This window comes from Zonotrichia albicollis, chromosome 1, assembly GCF_047830755.1.
Source record: "Zonotrichia albicollis isolate bZonAlb1 chromosome 1, bZonAlb1.hap1, whole genome shotgun sequence".
In the NCBI taxonomy this organism is placed as follows: Eukaryota; Metazoa; Chordata; class Aves; order Passeriformes; family Passerellidae; genus Zonotrichia; species Zonotrichia albicollis.
In genome coordinates this window covers 154,310,757-154,329,344 of record NC_133819.1, presented here as the reverse complement: position 1 = coordinate 154,329,344, position 18,588 = coordinate 154,310,757, and the positions used below count along the sequence as shown (strand labels likewise).

Genomic DNA, 18,588 nt, shown 5'->3' with positions numbered 1-18,588 from the left:
GTCCCCTCACGGGCCCCTCAATGTCCCCAAAGTCCTCTCACAGTCCACAAAGTCCCCTCAGGGTCCCCAAAGTCCCCTCCATGTCCTCTCAGTCCCCTCAATGTCCCCAAAGTCCCCTCACAGTCCCCAATGTCTTCTCACGGTCCCCTCACGGCCCCCTCCATGTCCTCAAAGTCTCCTCAGGGTCCCCAAAGTCCCCTCAGTCCGCTCAATGTCCCCAAATTCCCCTCCATCTCCTCTCAATCCCCTCCATGTCCTCTCAAGTCCGCTCACGGTCCCCAAAGTTCCCTCAGGGTCCCCAAAATCCCCTCAAGGTTCCCAAAGTCCCCTCACGGTCCCCAAAGTCCCCTCACGGTCCCCTCAATGTCCCCAAAGTCCCCTCAGAGTCCCCAAAGTCCCCTCAGTCCCCTCACGGTCCCCAAGATCCCTTCAATGTCCCCAGAGTGCCCAAAGTCCCCTCACGGTCCCCAAAGTCCCCTCACGGTCCCCAAAGTCCCCTCACGGACCTCTCCAAAGTCCCCTCAGTCCCCTCACAGTCCCCTCCATGTCCCCAAAATCCCCTCAATGTCCTCAAAGTCCTCTCAGGGTCCCCAAAGTCCTCTCAAAGTCGCCAAAGTCCCCTCACGGTCCCCTCCCGGTCCCCTCCCGGTTCCCGCCATGTCCCCGCGCCCCCCTCAGGCCGCCCCTCAGGCCGCCGCCATTTTGTCCGGCCCCTTCCCTCTCCCCCCCCTCCCCTCCCCGTTCCACTGGCTCCCCCTCACTCCCAGCACCCCCCGCGTTGTCCCCGCGGTGTCGCCGCTCCCGTTACCGGCGCTGTCGCCTCGCTGTCCCCTCGTTGTCCCCTCGCTGTCCCCGCCGCGCCCTCGGGCCGCGCCCGCCGCTGCCACAGGCGGGGCCGTCGCCATGGCGACCGCGCCACTTCCGGTGACGCCGGAAATGAGTGACGGCAAACCCGGAAGTGAGTGAAGAAAAACCCGGAAGTGCCGCGACGCACTCAAGATGGCGGGCGTGGGCAAGGAGTGGCGCCCCCTGGCGGAAAGAGAGGGAATGACAACGCAAAATTTGGGGGGTTTTTGGAGTTTTTTTGGTTTTCCGGGGTTTTTGGGGTTTCCAAGTTTGGGGTCTCCCCCCTGAGGGATTTGGGGTGTCCCCTCTGGTGTGGTTGTGTCCTTCCCAAGACGTTTTGAGGCTCTCAAATAGGGGAGAATTCCTTCAGGGTATGAATGGGAGACGCCTCACCCTCAATTCCCAATCCCAAATCTCTGCAGGCCCCCAGGAATGGGAACCCCAAAATCCCAATCCTTGAATTTCCCCAAAATCCCAATCCTTGAAACCCCAAAATCCCAATCCTTGAATTCCCCCAAATCCCAATCCCTGAATTCCCCAAAATCCCAATCCCTGAATTCCCCCAAAATCCCAATCCTTGAATTTCCCCAAATCCCAATCCCTGAATTTCCCCAAATCCCGAACCCCAAATTTCCCCCAAATCCCAATCCCAAATCCTAATTGATGAACTGGGAGCAAACTGGGAGGGACTGGGAGCAAACTGGGAGGGACTGGGATAAAACGGAATTATCTGGGAGGGACTGGGAGTGAACTGGGACAGACTGACACAAACTGGGAGGGACTGGGATGGATGGGAGCCAAACTGGGATTGAACTGGGAGGGACTGGGATGGATGGGAGCCAAACTGGGATTGAACTGGGAGGGACTGGGATGGATGGGAGCCAAACTGGGATTGAACTGGAAGGGACTGGGAACAAACGGGGAGTGATTGTGGCAAACTGGGAGGGACTGGGACAGAGTGGGAGCAAACTGGGATGAACTGGGATGGACTGGGGCCAAACTGGGACAGACTGATGCAAACTGGGAGGGACTGGGACAGACTGGGACCAAACTGGGATGAACTGGGATTAAACTGGGAGGGACTGGGACAGACTGGGACCAAACTGGGATGAACTGGGAGTGACTGGGAGGGACTGGGACCTAACTGGGATGGACTGGGAGTGACTGGGAGCAAACTGGGATGAACTGGGATTAAACTGGGAGTGACTGGGATGTACTGGGATCAAACTGGAAGGGGCTGAGACCAAACTGGTCCAAACTGGGAGGGACAGGAACCAAACTGGGACAGACGGGGAACAAACTGGGATGAAGTGTTGGTGACTGGGAGGGACTGGGATGGACTGGGGCCAAACTGGGATTAAACTGGGAGGGACTGGGAGCAAACTGGTGCAGACTGGGACAGACCGAGAGCAAACTGGGAGTGACTGGGACAGACTGGGATCAAAGTGGGATTAAACTGGGAGGGACTGGGATGGACTGGGATCAGACTGGGACAAAACTGGGGGCAAAATGGGAGGGACTGGGACAAACTGGGATGGACTGGGAGTGACTGGGAGTGACTGGGAGCAAACTGGGAGGGACTGGGATGGACTGGGAGGGACTGGGACAAACTGGAACCAAACTGGGACAAATTGAGATTAAACTGGGAGGGACTGAGACCGAGTGTGAGCAAACTGGAATGGACTGGGATGAACTGGGATGGACTGGGATAAACTGGGACTGACAGGGAGGGATCAGGACCAAACTGGGATGGACTAGAAGCAAACTGGGACAAACTGGGATGAATTGGGAAGGACTGGGATCAAACTGGGATGGACTGGGATGAACTGGGACAGAGTGGGATGGACTGGGAGGGACTGGGATGAACTGGGACAAACTGGGAAAAAACTGGGAGGGACTGGGACAAACTGGGAAAACTGGGAGCAAACTGGGAGCAAACTGGGAGCAAACTGGTCCAAACTGGGACCAAAGTGGTTCCAAATTGGGATCAAACTGGGACAAACTGGGAACAAATGGGATGAACTGGGACAAATGGGGACAGACTGGGACCAAACTGGGACAGACTGGGATGGACTGGGACAGACTGGGATACACTGGTTCCAAACTGGGAGCAAACTGGTCCAAACTGGGACCAAAGTGGTTCCAAATTGGGATCAAACTGGGACAAACTGGGAACAAATGGGATGAACTGGGACAAATGGGGACAGACTGGGACCAAACTGGGACAGACTGGGATACACTGGTTCCAAACTGGGAGGGACTGGGACCAACTGACGCAAACTGGGAGGGACTGGGGCCAAACTGGGACAAACTGGGAGGGACTGGGATAAAACGGAATTATCTGGGAGGGACTGGGAGTGAACTGGGACAGACTGACACAAACTGGGAGGGACTGGGATGGATGGGAGCCAAACTGGGATTGAACTGGAAGGGACTGGGATGGATGGGAGCCAAACTGGGATTAAACTGGGAGGGACTGGGATAAACTGGGAGTGATTGGGGCAAACTGGGAAGGACTGGGACAGACTGGGACCTAACTGGGATGAACTGGGATTAAACTGGGAGGGACTGGGACAGACTGGGAGCAAACTGGGATGGACTGGGGCCAAACTGGGATCAAACTGGGACAGACTGGGACAAACTGGGATGATCTGGGATGGACTGGGAACAAACTGGGAGGGACTGGGATAAAATGGAATTATCTGAGAGGGACTGGAATGGACTGGGGCCAAACTGGGATTAAACTGGGAGGGACTGGGAACAAACTGGGAGGGATTGGAGCAAACTGGGGCAAACTGGGAGGGACTGGGACACAGTGGGAGCAAACTGGGATGAACTGGGATGGACTGGGACTAAACTGGGACAGACTGATGCAAACTGGGAGGGACTGGGACCTAACTGGGAGCAAACTGGGATCAAACTGGGACGGACTGGGATCAAACTGGGAGGGACTGGGACAGACTGGGAGGGACTGGGACAGACTGGGATGGACTGGGATGTACTGGGAGTGACTGGGATCAAACTGGAAGGGGCTGAGACCAAACTGGTCCAAACTGGGAGGGACAGGAACCAAACTGGGACAGACTGGGAACAAACTGGGATAAAGTGTTGGTGACTGGGAGGGACTGGGATCAAACTGGGACAAACTGGGAACAAACTGGGAGGGACTGGGAGCAAACTGGGATGGATTTAGACTAAACTGGGACAGACTGATGCAAACTGGGAGGGACTGGGATGGACTGGGGCCAAACTGGGATGAAACTGGGAGGGACTGGGAGCAAACTGGTGCAGACTGGGACAGACCGAGAGCAAACTGGGAGTGACTGGGATGGACTGGGATCAAAGTGGGATTAAACTGGGAGGGACTGGGATGGACTGGGAGCAAACTGGGACAAACTGGGAACAAACTGGGATGGACTGGGAGCAAACTGGGATTAAATTGGGAGGGACTGGGACAGACTGGGAACAAACTGGGATGGACTGGGAGCAAACTGGGATTAAACTGGGAGGGACTGGGATCAAACTGGGACTAAACTGGGACAGACTGGGAGCAAACTGGGATTAAACTGGGATGGACTGGGATGAACTGGGATAGAGTGGGAGGGACTGGGATGAACTGGGCCAAACTGGGATTAAACTGGGAGGGACTGGGACAGACTGGGAACAAACTGGGAGGGACTGGGACAGACTGGGAACAAACTGGTCCCAAACTGGTCCAAATTGGTCCAAACTGGTCCCAAACTGGTCCCAAACTGGTGCAAACTGGTTCAAACTGGTCCCAAACTGGTCCAAACTGGTGCAAACTGGTCCAAACTGGTGCAAACTGGTCGATTCTTTATTGAGAGGAGGGAGGGGAAACACGGAAGGGGGCGGGGCCACACTGATGACATCACCATGCCCATATATGGTCTGGGGAAACCCCGGTGACGTCACCACTTCCATATATGGAAGAGGGAAACCCCGATGACGTCATTGCCATTCAGCCTCACATTTTGGGGCCATTCCGGGCGATTTTGGGGGGCTTTGACCCCAAAATTTTGGGGGATTTCGATTCAATTTTTTTGAGGGGGGGGTCCCCCCAAATTTGGGGTGCTCCTATGACGTCATCACTCCAAATTTTGGGGTGGTTTGAAGCAATTTTGGGGTGTTCAGACTCAATTTTGGGGCATTTCACCCCCAAATTTCGCCATTATGCGGGGGTAACCCCCCAAAATTTTGGGGTGACGCGATTACATCATCACCTCTGATGACGTCATACACACCCCCAAATTTTAGGGGGGATTTGGGCAAAATTTGGGGGTGAAATGCCCCAAAATTGAGACTAAACCCGGCAAAATTGGGTCCAAAATCCCCAAATTTTGGGGGTGTTTGACATAATTGGAATTGATGACGTCACCACAATTTTGGGGTGCCCCTATGACGTCATCACCCCCAATTTTGGGCCGATTTGAAGCAATTTTGGGGTGTTCAGACTCAATTTTGGGGCATTTCACCCCCAAATTTCGCCATTATGTGGGGGTGACCCCCCAAAATTTTGGGGTGATGCGATTACATCATCACCTCTGATGACGTCATACACCCCCCCAAATTTTAGGGGGGATTTGGGCAAAATTTGGGGGTGAAATGCCCCAAAATTGAGACTAAACCCGGCAAAATTGGGTCCAAAATCCCCAAATTTTGGGGGTGTTTGACATCATTGGAATTGATGACGTCATCAAAATTTGGGGGTGCCCCTATTACGTCATCACCCCCAAATTTTGGGGGGATTTGGACAAAATTTGGGGGTGAAATGCCCCAAAATTGAGTTTAAACACCCCAAAATGACCCCAAAATCCCCCAAAATTTGGGGGTGCATGATGTCATCGGATGTGATGACGTCACCAAAAATTTGAGGTTCCCCTATGACATCATCAACCCCAAATTTGAGAGTTTTTGGGGCGTTTAAAGTAATTTTTTGGACATTTCACCCCCAAATTTCACCATTTTTTGCATCCAAACACCCCCAAATTTTTTCTCCCTGATTTCGGGGCGATCCCCCAAATTTTGGGGCGCCCCTATGACGTCATCAGTCCCAAATTTAGGGTGGTTTGAAGCAGTTTTGGGGGTGTTTAGACTCAATTTTGGGGCATTTCACCCCCAACTTTTGCCATTTTTTGCATCCTAACACCCCCAAATTTTTTTCCCAGATTTCGGGGTGACCCCCCAAAATTTCGGGGCACCCCTATGACGTCATCAAACCCAAATGTAAGGGTTTTAAAGCAATTTTTGGGGCATTTCACCCCCAATTTTAGCCAATTTTTGCATCCTAACACCCCCAAATTTTTTTCCCAGATTTCGGGGTGCCCCCCAAAATTTTGGGGTGCCCCTATGACGTCATCACTCCCAAATTTAGGGTGTTTTGAAGCAATTTTGGGGGTGTTCAGACTCAATTTTGAGGCATTTCACCCCCAAATTTTGCCATTTTTGGATGCTGACACCCCAAAAGTTTTTCTCCCAGATTTCGGGGTGACCCCCCAAAATTTCGGGGTGCCCCTATGACGTCATCAACACCAAATTTGAGGAGGATTTGGATGAAATTTGGGGGCTTTGGACTCAATTTTGGGGCATTTCACCCCTAAATTTTACCATTTTTTTCATCCAAACACCCCCAAATTTTTTCTCCCTGATTTCGGGGCGCCCCCCAAAAATTTCGGGGTGCCCCTGTGACGTCATCAAACCCGAATGTGAGGGTTTTAAAGTAATTTTTGGGGCATTTCACCCCCAAATTTCGCCATGTTTGAATGCTGACACCCCCAAATTTTTTTCCCTGATTTCGGGGCGACCCCCCCAAAATTTGGGGTGCCCCCTATGACGTCATCAACACCAAATTTGAGGAGGGTTTGGACTCAATTTTGCGGTATTTCACCCCCAAATTTCGCCATTTTTGCATCCTAACACCCCCAAATTTTTTCTCCCTGATTTCGGGGCGCCTCCCCCCCCCCAAATTTAGGGGCGCCCCTATGACGTCATCAACACCAAATTTGAGGAGGATTTGGATGAAATTTGGGGGTGTTTAGACTCAATTTTGGGGCATTTCACCCCCAAATTTCACCCATTTTTGCATCCAAACACCCCCAAATTTTTTCTCCCTGATTTCGGGGCTACCCCCCAAAATTTCGGGGTGCCCCCATGACGTCATCACTCCCAAATTTAGGGTGGTTTGAAGCAATTTTGGGGGTGTTTAGACTCAATTTTGAGGCATTTCACCCCCAAATTTTGCCATTTTTTTGCATCTTAACACCCCCAATTTTTTTCTCCCTGATTTCGGGGCGACCCCCCAAAAATTTTGGGGTGCCCCCATGACGTCATCAACACCAAATTTTAGGGGGGATTTGGACAAAATTTGGGTGAGAAATGCCTCAAAATTACCCCAAAATTTGGGGGTGCATGATGTCATCGGATGTGATGACGTCACGAAAATTTTGGGGTGCTCTGTGACGTCATCAAATCAAAATTTGACGGTTTGGGGGCATTTAAAGTAATTTTTGGGGCATTTCACCCCCAAATTTCGCCATTTTTGGATGTTGACACCCCAAAAATTTGGGGGCAACCCCCCCAAAATTTCGGGGTGCCCCTATGACGTCATCACCCACGGATGGCAATGTCCCCGGGGTGGCTCAGCCAGACGTCGAACACGCTTTTATTGGGGGGCGCCCCCCCAAAATCCCGCTGAACATTCGGGGTTTCCCTCCCCAAATTTCGGGGTTCAGACGCTGCCAGGACCCCCCAGTTTTGCCCCAAATTCGGGGTGCCCCCAGCACCCATGGGTGCCACGGCATTGGGTGCCACCCCCGCGCTGTAAGAAGTGGGGAGCTGCCCCCAAAACGGGAGGGAAAATTTTGGGGTGCTGTGGCCGAGCAGGGAATCAATGGAGAAGTTGGAATTCTGAGGGGCTGGGTTTGGATTTGGGGGTGGGGTTTGGGGGTACGGGTACCCGGAGAGGACAAAAGGGGTCAGGTCGGGTACGAAGGAGGGGGCGGGGCCACCCAGGGCCCCCCGGGCCACGGCCGTGTTCTGCAGGCGCAGCGCTGACGGGGGGATGCGCGACACGTCCACCGTCCAGAAATTGCCCTTGGAGTGGGGTTTGGAGGGGTCCTTGGGCACCTGGGGAGGGGAAATAAATCCTAAATAAATTCTAAATAAATCATAAATAAATCCTAAATAAATTCTAAATATGGTCCCCCAAAAATCCCCAAAAAATCCCGTGAGAAACCCCAAAAAATCCCATTAAAAACCCCAAAAAGGGACCTTTGGAGGGGTCCTTGGGCACCTGGGGAAGGGGGAGAAATCAGAGATAAATCAGAAATAAATTATAAAATAAATCATAAATAAATCTGAAATAAATCCGAAATAAATCTTAAATAAACCCTAAATAAATCTGAAATAAATTCTAAATAAATCCGAAATAAATTCTAAATAAATTCTAAATATGTTCCCCAAAAAATCCCAAAGAAATCCCAAATAAATCCTAAATGAATGCTATATAACTACTAAATAAATCCGAAATAAATCCTAAATAAATCCTAAATAACCCCTAAATAAATCCGAAATAAATTCTAAATATGGCCCCCAAAAAAATAGCATTGGAAACCCCAAAAAATCCCATAAAAAATCCCAAAAAATCCCATTTAAAAATTCCAAAAAAAATCGCATGAGAAACCCCAAAAAATCCCATAAAAAACCCCCAAAAAATCCCATAAAAAAACCCCAAAAATTCCCCATAAAATCCCGTGAGAAACCCTAAAAACCCCACAAAAATCCCATAAAAAAAAACCCAAAAAATCCCATTAAAAAATCCCGTGAGAAACCACAAAAAATCCCATAAAAATCCCATAAAAAATCCCAAAAAAATCCCATTAAATATCCCAGAAATTGCCCTTGGAGTGGGGTTTGGAGGGGTCCTTGGGCACCTGGGGAAGGGGGAAAAATCAGAGATAAATCAGAAATAAATTCTAAATAAATTATAAATACACTCCCCAAAAAATCCCATAAAAATCCCATAAAAAACCCCAAAAAATCCCATAAAAAATCCCAAAAAGGGACCCTTGGAATGGGGTTTGGAGGGGTCCTTCAGCACCTGGGCAGGGGGGAAATAAATCTGAAATAAATTTGAAATAAATCCGAAATAAATTCTAAATAAATTCTAAATAAATCCTAAATATGTTCCCCAAAAAATCCAAAAAAATCCCATAAAAAATCCCAGAAATTGCCCTTGGAGTGCGGCTTGGAGGGGTCCTTGGGCACCTGGGGAGGGGGGAAAAATCAGAGATAAATCAGAAATAAATCCTAAATAAATTGTAAATAAATCCTAAATAAATTATAAATAAATCCGAAATAAATCCTAAATAAATCCGAAATAAATTCTAAATAAATCCAAAATGAACCCTAAATAAATCCGAAATAAATTCTAAATATGGCCCCCGAAAAATCCCAAAAAAATCCCATAAAAAATCCCAAAAAAATCCCCAAAAAGTCCCATAAAAATCCCGTGAGAAACCCCAAAAACCCCATAAAAATCCCATTAAAAATCCCATTAAAAATCCCATAATAAATCCCCAAAAGGGACCCTTGGAGTGCGGCTTGGAGGGGGGAAATAAATCATAAATAAACCCTAAATAAATCCTAAATAAATTCTAAATAAATCCTAAAAAAAATCTAAATAAATTCTAAATATGCTCCCCAAAAAATCCCATAAAAATCCCATAAAAAATCCCAGAAATTGCCCTTGGAGTGCGGCTTGGAGGGGTCCTTCGGCACCTGGGCACGGGGGATAAATCAGAGATAAATCAGAAATAAATCCTGAATAAATTCTGAATATGCTCCACAAAAAAATCCCCAAAAAAATCGCATGAGAAACCATAAAAAACCACAAAAAATCCCATAAAAAATCCCATGAGAAAGCCCAAAAAATCCCAAAAAAAATCCTGTGAGAAACCCCCAAAAATCCCATAAAAAATCCCATAAAAAGTCCCAAAAAATCCCCTGAGAAACCCCAAAAAATCCTAAAAAAATCCCAAAAAAACCCCAAAAACCTCCAAAAAATCCCATAAAAAACCCCCAAAAAATCCCATTAAAAAACCCAAAAATTCCCCATAAAATCCCGTGAGAAACCCTAAAAACCCCACAAAAATCCCATTAAAAAACCCCAAAAAATCCCATTAAAAAATCCCGTGAGAAACCCCAAAAAAATCCCATAAAAAAACCCAAAATATCCCGTGAGAAACCCCCAAAAATCCCATAAAAAATCCCAGAAATTGCCCTGGGAGTGGGGTTTGGAGGGGGGAGATAAATCAGAAATAAACCCGAAATAAATCCAAAATAAATTCTAAATAAATCCGAAATAAATCTGAAATAAATCCAAAATAAATTATAAATAAATTATAAATAAATCTGAAATAAATTCTAAATAAATCCAAAATAAATCCGAAATAAACCCTAAATAAATCCTAAATAAATCCTGAATAAATCCTAAATATGTCCCCCAAAAAATTCTAAATAAATCCTAAATAAATCACAAATAAATCCCAAATAAATCCTAAATAACTCCTAAATAAATTCCAAATAAATCCTGAATAAATTCTAAATAAATCCTGAATAAATCCTAAATAAATCCTAAATAAATCTGAAATAAATCCGAAATAAATTCTAAATAAATCCTAAATAAATCCTAAATAAATCCGAAATAAATTCTAAATAAATCCTAAATAAACCTTAAATAAATCTGAAATAAACCCTAAATAAAACCTAAATAAATCTGAAATGAATCCGAAATAAATTCTAAATAAATCCGAAATAAATCCTAAATGAATCCGAAATAAATTCTAAATAAATCCGAAATAAATCTGAAATAAATCCTAAAAATCTTAAATAAATCCTAAATAGATCCTAAATAAATCTTAAATAAATCCCTAATGAATCTTAAACAAATCCTAAATAAATCCTACATAAATTCTAAATAAATCACAAATATTTCCCAAATAAATCCTAAATAAATCCTAAATAAACCCTGAATAAACCCTAAATAAATCCTAAATAAATCCTAAATAAATCACAAATATTTCCCAAATAAATCCTAAATAAATCCTAAATAAATCCTGAATAAACCCTAAATAAATCCTAAATAAATCCTGAATAAATCCTAAATAAATCTTAAATAAATCCTAAATAAATCCTAAATAAATCCTAAATAAATCTTAAATAAATCCTTAAAGAATCTTAAACAAATCCTAAATAAATCCTAAATAAATCCTAAATAAATCACAAATAAATTCTAAATAAATCACAAATATTTCCCAAATAAATCCTAAATAAATCCTGAATAAGCCCTAAATAAATCCTAAATAAATCCTAAATAAACCCTAAATAAATCCGAAATAAATCCGAAATAAATCTGAAATAAATTCTAAAAATCTTAAATAAATCCTAAATAGATCCTAAATAAATCTTAAATAAATCCCTAATGAATCTTAAACAAATCCTAAATAAACCCTAAATAAATCCTAAATAAAACACAAATATTTCCCAAATAAATCCTAAATAAATCCTAAATAAATCCTAAATAAACCCTAAATAAATCTTAAAGAAATCCCAAATAAATCACAAATAAATCCTAAATTAATCCTAAATAACTCCTAAATAAATTCTAAATAAATCCTAAATAACCCTGAATAAACCCTAAAAAAATCCTAAATAAATCTTAAAGAAATCCCAAATAAATCCTAAAAAAATTCCCCAAAAGCTACCAAAAAATACCCCAAAAAATACCCCAAAAAAACCCCTAAAAACCCCAAAAATGCTCTGTAAAAAACCTCAACAAATCCTGAATAAAACCCTAAAAAACCCCCAGGAAAAATCCTAAAAAACCCCAAGAGAAACCATAAAAAATCCCTAAAAAATCTCCAGGAAAAATCCTAAAAAACCCCAAGAGAAATCATAAAAAATCCCTAAAAAATCTCCAGGAAAAATCCTAAAAAACCCCAAGAGAAACCATAAAAAATCCCTAAAAAACCCCAAGAGAAACCATAAAAAATCCCTAAAAAATCCCCAGGAAAAATCCTAAAAAACCCCAAGAGAAATCATAAAAAATCCCTAAAAAATCCCCTGGAGAAATCCTAAAAAACCCCAAAACCCTAAAAAAAATTTCCATTACAAAGCATAAAAACCCTGTGAGAAACCCCAAAAAATCCCACTGGAAACCCCAAAAACCCCTGAGAAAAATCCTAAAAAATCCTGGGGAAAAAACCCCAAAAACCCCAAAAAATCCCTTTGGAAACCCAAAAAAAACCCCATTGGAAACCCCAAAAAATCCCTGAGAAAAATCCTAAAAAATCCTGGGAAAAAAACCCCAAAAAATCCCATAAAAAAATCCCGTGAGAAAGCCCAAAAAATCCTGTGAGAAACCTCAAAAAATCCCATAAAAAATCCCATTGGAAACCCCAAAAATCCCTGAGAAAACCCCTAAAAATCCTGGGGAAAAAATCCAAAAAATCCCATAAAAAATCCCGTGAGAAAGCCCAAAAAATCCCAAAAAAATCCCATTGGAAATCCCAAAAAATCCCATTTGAAACCCCAAAAACCCCTGAGAAAAATCCTAAAAAATCCTGGGGAAAAAACCCCAAAAACCCCATAAAAAATCCCATTGGAAACCCCAAAAAAACCCTGAGAGAAACCCTAAAAAATCCTGGGAAAAATCCCCAAAAAGCCCAAAAAATCCCATTGGAAACCCCAAAAAACCCCTGAGAAAAACCCTAAAAAATCCTGGGGAAAAAAAACCAAAAAATCCCATAAAAAATCCCGTGAGAAAGCCCAAAAAATCCCAAAAAAATCCCAAAAAATCCCAAAAAATCCCAAAAGAATCCCAAAAAAATCCTGTGAGAAACCTCAAAAAATCCCATAAAAAAATCCCATTGAAAACCCTAAAAACCCCCCAAAAATCCCATTGGAAACCCCAAAAAACCCCAATGAGAAAAACCCTAAAAATCCCCTGGAAAAATCCTAAAATCCTCCAAGAGAAATCCTAAAAAATCCCTAAAAAATCCCCAGGAGAAATCCTAAAAAACCCCAAAACCCTAAAAAAAAATTTCCATTACAAATCATAAATACCCTGTGAGAAACCCCAAAAAATCCCATTGGAAACCCCAAAAAACCCCAATGAGAAACCCTAAAAAATCCTGGGAAAAAAACCCCAAAAAATCCCATTGGAAACCCCAAAAAATCCTGGGAAAAAACCCCAAAAACCCCAAAAAATCCCATTGGAAACCCCAAAAATCCCTGAGAAAAACCCTAAAAAATCCTGGTAAAAAAAAACCTCAAAAAATCCCATAAAAAAATCCCTTGAGAAAGCCCAAAAATTCCCAAAAAAATCTCCAAAAAATCCCAAAAAAATCCCAAAAAAATCCCAAAAAAATCCCAAAAAAATCCTGTGAGAAACCTCAAAAAAATTCCATAAAAAATCCCATTGGAAACCCTAAAAACCCCCAAAAAATCCCATTGGAAACCCCAAAAAATCCCATTGGAAACCCCAAAAACTCCCATTGGAAACCCCAAAAAATCCAGGGGAAAAAACCCCCAAAACCCCAAAAAATCCCATTGGAAACCCCAAAAAACCCCTGAGAAAAACCCTAAAAAATCCTGGGAAAAAAACACCAAAAACCCAAAAAAATCCCATTGGAAACCCCAAAAACCCCTGAGAAAAACCCTAAAAAATCCTGGGGAAAAAACCCCAAAAACCCCAAAAAATCCCATTGGAAACCCCAAAAACTCCCATTGGAAACCCCAAAAAATCCCATTGGAAACCCCAAAAATCCCTGAGAAAAACCCTAAAAAATCCTGGTAAAAAAAACCTCAAAAAATCCCATAAAAAATCCCATGAGAAAGCCCAAAAAATCCCAAAAAAAACCCCAAAAAATCCCAAAAAAATCCCAAAAAATCCCAAAAAAATCCCAAAAAAATCCTGTGAGAAACCTCAAAAAAAATCCCATAAAAAATCCCATTGGAAACCCTAAAAACCCCAATGAGAAAAACCCTAAAAACCCCCAGGAAAAATCCTAAAAAACCCCAAGAGAAACCCTAAAAAATCCCTAAAAAATCCCCAGGAGAAATCCTAAAAAACCCCAAAACCCTAAAAAAAAAATTTCCATTACAAATCATAAAAACCCTGTGAGAAACCCCAAAAAATCCCATTGGAAACCCCAAAAAACCCCAATGAGAAAAACCCTAAAAAATCCTGGGAAAAATCCCCAAAAAGCCCAAAAAATCCCATTGGAAACCCCCAAAAAAACCCTGAGAAAAATCCTAAAAAATCTTGGGAAAAAAAAACCAAAAACCCCAAAAAATCCCATTGGAAACCCCAAAAAATCCCATTGGAAACCCCAAAAAAATCCCATTGGAAACCCCAAAAAATCTCATTATAAACCCCAAAAAAATCCCATTGGAAACCCCAAAAAATCCCATTATAAACCCCAAAAAAATCCCATTGGAAACCCCAAAAAATCCCATTATAAACCCCAAAAAATCCCATTGGAAACCCCAAAAAATCCCTGAGAAAAACCCCAAAAAATCCTGGGAAAAAAACCCCAAAACCCAAAAAATCCCATTGGAAACCCCAAAACCCCTGAGAAAAACCCTATAAAATCCTGGGGAAAAAACCCCAAAAACCCCAAAAAATCCCATTGGAAACCCCAAAAAATCCCTGAGAGAAACCCCAAAAAATCCTGGGGAAAAAACCCCAAAAACCCCAAAAAATCCCATTGGAAACCCCAAAAAAATCCCATTGGAAACCCCAAAAATCCCTGAGATAAACCCTAAAAAATCCTGGGAAAAAAACCCCCAAAACCCCAAAAAATCCCATTGGAAACTCCAAAAGCCCCTGAGAAAAATCCTAAAAAATCCTGGGGAAAAAACCCCAAAAACCCCAAAAAATCCCATTGGAACCCCCAAAACCCCTGAGAAAAACCCTATAAAATCCTGGGGAAAAAATCCCATTGGAAACCCCAAAAATCCTGGGAAAAAAACCCCAAAAACCCCAAAAAATCCCATTGGAAACCCCAAAAATCCCTGAGATAAACCCTAAAAAATCCTGGTAAAAAAACCCTCAAAAAATCCCATAAAAAATCCCTTGAGAAAGCTCAAAAAATCCCAAAAAAATCCCAAAAAAATCCCAAAAAAATCCCAAAAAAATCCTGTGAGAAACCTCAAAAAATCCCATTGGAAACCCCAAAAATCCCTGAGAAAACCCCTAAAAATCCTGGGGAAAAAATCCAAAAAATCCCATAAAAAATCCCGTGAGAAAGCCCAAAAAATCCCATAAAAAATCCCATTGGAAACCCCAAAAACTCCCATTGGAAACCCCAAAAAATCCCATTTGAAACCCCAAAAAGCCCCTGAGAAAAACCCCAAAAAATCCAGGGGAAAAAACCCCAAAAACCCCAAAAAATCCCATTGGAAACCCCAAAAACCCCTGAGAAAAATCCTAAAAAATCCTGGGGAAAAAACCCCAAAAAATCCCATAAAAAATCCCGTGAGAAAGCCCAAAAAATCCCAAAAAAATCCCCAAAAACCCTGTGAGAAACCTCAAAAAATCCCATAAAAAATCCCATTGGAAACCCCAAAAATCCCTGAGAAAACCCCTAAAAATCCTGGGGAAAAAATCCAAAAAATCCCATAAAAAATCCTGTGAGAAAGCCCAAAAAATCCCAAAAAAATCCCATTGGAAACCCCAAAAACTCCCATTGGAAACCCCAAAAAATCCCATTGGAAACCCCAAAAAATCCTGGAGAAAAACCCCAAAAATTCCTGGGAAAAAAAACCCCAAAACCCCAAAAAATCCCATTGGAAACCCCAAAAAAATCCCATTGGAAACCCCAAAAAAATCCCATTGGAAACCCCAAAAAAATCCCATTGGGAACCCCAAAACCCCCTGAGAGAAATCCTAAAAAATCCTGGGAAAAAAAAAACCAAAAAAATCCCATAAAAAATCCCATGAGAAAGCCCAAAAAATCCCCAAAAAATCCCAAAAAAATCCTGTGAGAAACCTCAAAAAATCCCATAAAAAATCCCATTGGAAACCCTAAAAACCCCCAAAAAATCCCATTGGAAACCCCAAAAAACCCCAATGAGAAACCCTAAAAAATCCTGGGAAAAATCCCCAAAAAGCCCAAAAAATCCCATTGGAAACCCCAAAAAACCCCTGAGAAAAACCCTAAAAAATCCTGGGGAAAAAACCCCAAAAACCCAAAAAAATCCCATTGGAAACCCCAAAAAACCCCTGAGAAAAATCCTAAAAAATCCTGGGGAAAAAAACCCCAAAAACCCCAAAAAATCCCATTGGAAACCCTAAAAACCCCCAAAAAATCCCATTGGAAACCCCAAAAAACCCCAATGAGAAAAACCCTAAAAATCCCGGGAGAAATCCTAAAAACCCCAAGAGAAATCACAAAAAATCCCTAAAAAAATCCCCAGGAGAAATCCTAAAAAAACCCCAAAACCCTAAAAAAAATTTCCATTCCAAATCATAAAAACCCTGTGAGAAACCCCAAAAAATCCCATTGGAAACCCCAAAAAACCCCAATGAGAAACCCTAAAAAATCCTGGGAAAAATCCCAAAAAGCCCAAAAAATCCCATTGGAAACCCCAAAAACCCCTGAGAAAAATCCTAAAAAATCCTGGGGAAAAAACCCCAAAAAAATCCCAAAAAAATCCTGTGAGAAACCTCAAAAAATCCCATAAAAATCCCATTGGAAACCCCAAAAATCCCTGAGAAAACCCCTAAAAATCCTGGGGAAAAAATCAAAAAATCCCATAAAAAATCCCGTGAGAAAGCCAAAAATTCCCAAAAAAATCCCATTGGAAACCCCAAAAACTCCCATTGGAAACCCCAAAAAATCCCATTTGAAACCCCAAAAAATCCAGGGGAAAAGCCCCAAAAAATCCTGGGGAAAAAACCCCCAAAACCCCAAAAAATCCCATTGGAAACCCCAAAACCCCAATGAGAAACCTTAAAAAATCCTGGGAAAAATCCCCAAAAAGCCCAAAAAATCCCATTGGAAACCCCAAAAAATCCCTGAGAAAAACCCCAAAAAATCCCATTGGAAACCCCAAAAAATCCCTGAGAAAAACCCCAAAAAATCCCATTGGAAACCCCAAAAAAAACCCATTGGAAACCCCAAAAAAACCCATTGGAAACCCCAAAAAGTCCCGGAGAAAAACCCTAAAAATCCGGGGAAAAATCCCCAAAAAATCCCATAAAAAATCCCGTGAGAAAGCCCAAAAAATCCCCAAAAACCCTGTGAGAAACCTCAAAAAATCCCAAAAAAAATCCATTGGAAACCCTAAAAACCCCCAAAAAATCCCATTGGAAACCCCAAAAAACCCGAAAGCCCAAAAAATCCCCAAAAACCCTGTGAGAAACCTCAAAAAATCCAAAAAAAATCCATTGGAAACCCTAAAAACCCCCAAAAAATCCCATTGGAAACCCCAAAAAACCCCAATGAGAAAAACCCTAAAAACCCCAAGAGAAACCATAAAAAATCCCTAAAAATCCACAGGAGAAACCCTAAAAAACCCCAAAACCCCCAAAAAAAAATTTCCATTACAAATCATAAATACCCTGTGAGAAACCCAAAAAATCCCCAAAATGTGACCCCAAACCCCACAAAATTGGGACCCCAAAAGCACCAAATCAGAACCCAAAACCCCAAATTCCCACCCTGAGGTCCCAAATCAGGACCCCAAAATCGCCAAATCAGGACCCCAAAATTTGGGCCCCAAAATCCCTAAATGTGACCCCAAAACCGACAGGAATGGGACCCCAAAACCCTCAAAATCAGGACCCCAAAAATCCCCAATCAGCACCCCAAATATCCCAAATCAGGATCCTAAAATACCATAAATGTGACCCCAAAATCCCCAAATCTGGACCCCAAAATGGGACCCCAAACCCCAAATTCAGACCCAAATCCCCTAAATCAGGACCCCAAAAATCCCCTAAATGTGACCCCAAAACCCCAAATTCTAATCCAAATCCCTAAATCAGGACCCCAAATATCCCCCCAATGTGACCCCAAAACCCCCAAATTCTGACCCCAAAACCCCCAAATCAGGACCCAAAATCCTCCAAATACGACCCCAAAATCCCAAAATTAAGACCCCAAAACTCCAAAATGGGACCCCAAAAAACCCCCAATTCAGACCCCAAATCCCCAAATCAGAATCCCAAAATCCCCAAATCAGGACCCCAAAACCCCCAAAATTCAGACCCCAAATCCCCTAAATGTGACCCCAAAACCCCCAAATCAGGACCCAAATTTTCCCCAAATGTGCCCCAAAATCCCCAAATCAGGACCCCAAAACCCCCAAATCAGGACCCCAAATTCCCCCAAATGTGACCCCAAAACCCCAAATTCAGACCCCAAAATCCCCAAATCAGAACCCCAAAAATCCCCTAAATGTGACCCCAAAATCCCAAATTCAGAGCCCCAAAATCACCCGATATGACCCCAAAACCACAAGAATGGGACCCCAAAATCCCCAAAATTAAGACCCCAAAATTCCCGAAATGGACCCCAAAATCCCCAAATTCAGACCCCAAATTCCCCTAAATGTGACCCCAAAATCCCCAAACTGGGACCTCCAAACCCCCTCCCAAAACTCCCCAAAAACCCCCAAAAACCCCATAAAAACCCCACAAAAACCCCACAACCCCCC

At 43.1% G+C, this 18,588-nt stretch overlaps 2 protein-coding genes across 2 annotated transcripts in view; both read right to left on the bottom strand.

Moving 5' to 3' along the window:
* PPP1R16A (protein phosphatase 1 regulatory subunit 16A) overlaps nucleotides 1–940 on the bottom strand; it is a 36,453-nt gene extending 35,513 nt beyond the window's left edge. The window contains exon 1 of the mRNA XM_074558425.1: nucleotides 809–940. The gene's annotated coding sequence lies outside the window, so the exon portion shown is untranslated. The remainder of the gene's footprint in view (nucleotides 1–808) is intronic.
* Nucleotides 941–6,825: 5,885 nt separating this feature from the next.
* FOXH1 (forkhead box H1) overlaps nucleotides 6,826–18,588 on the bottom strand; it is a 28,020-nt gene continuing 16,257 nt past the window's right edge. The window contains exon 3 of the mRNA XM_074529809.1: nucleotides 6,826–7,989. Within this exon, the coding sequence (XP_074385910.1) occupies nucleotides 7,471–7,989 (519 nt within the window). The 3' untranslated portion in view covers nucleotides 6,826–7,470. The remainder of the gene's footprint in view (nucleotides 7,990–18,588) is intronic.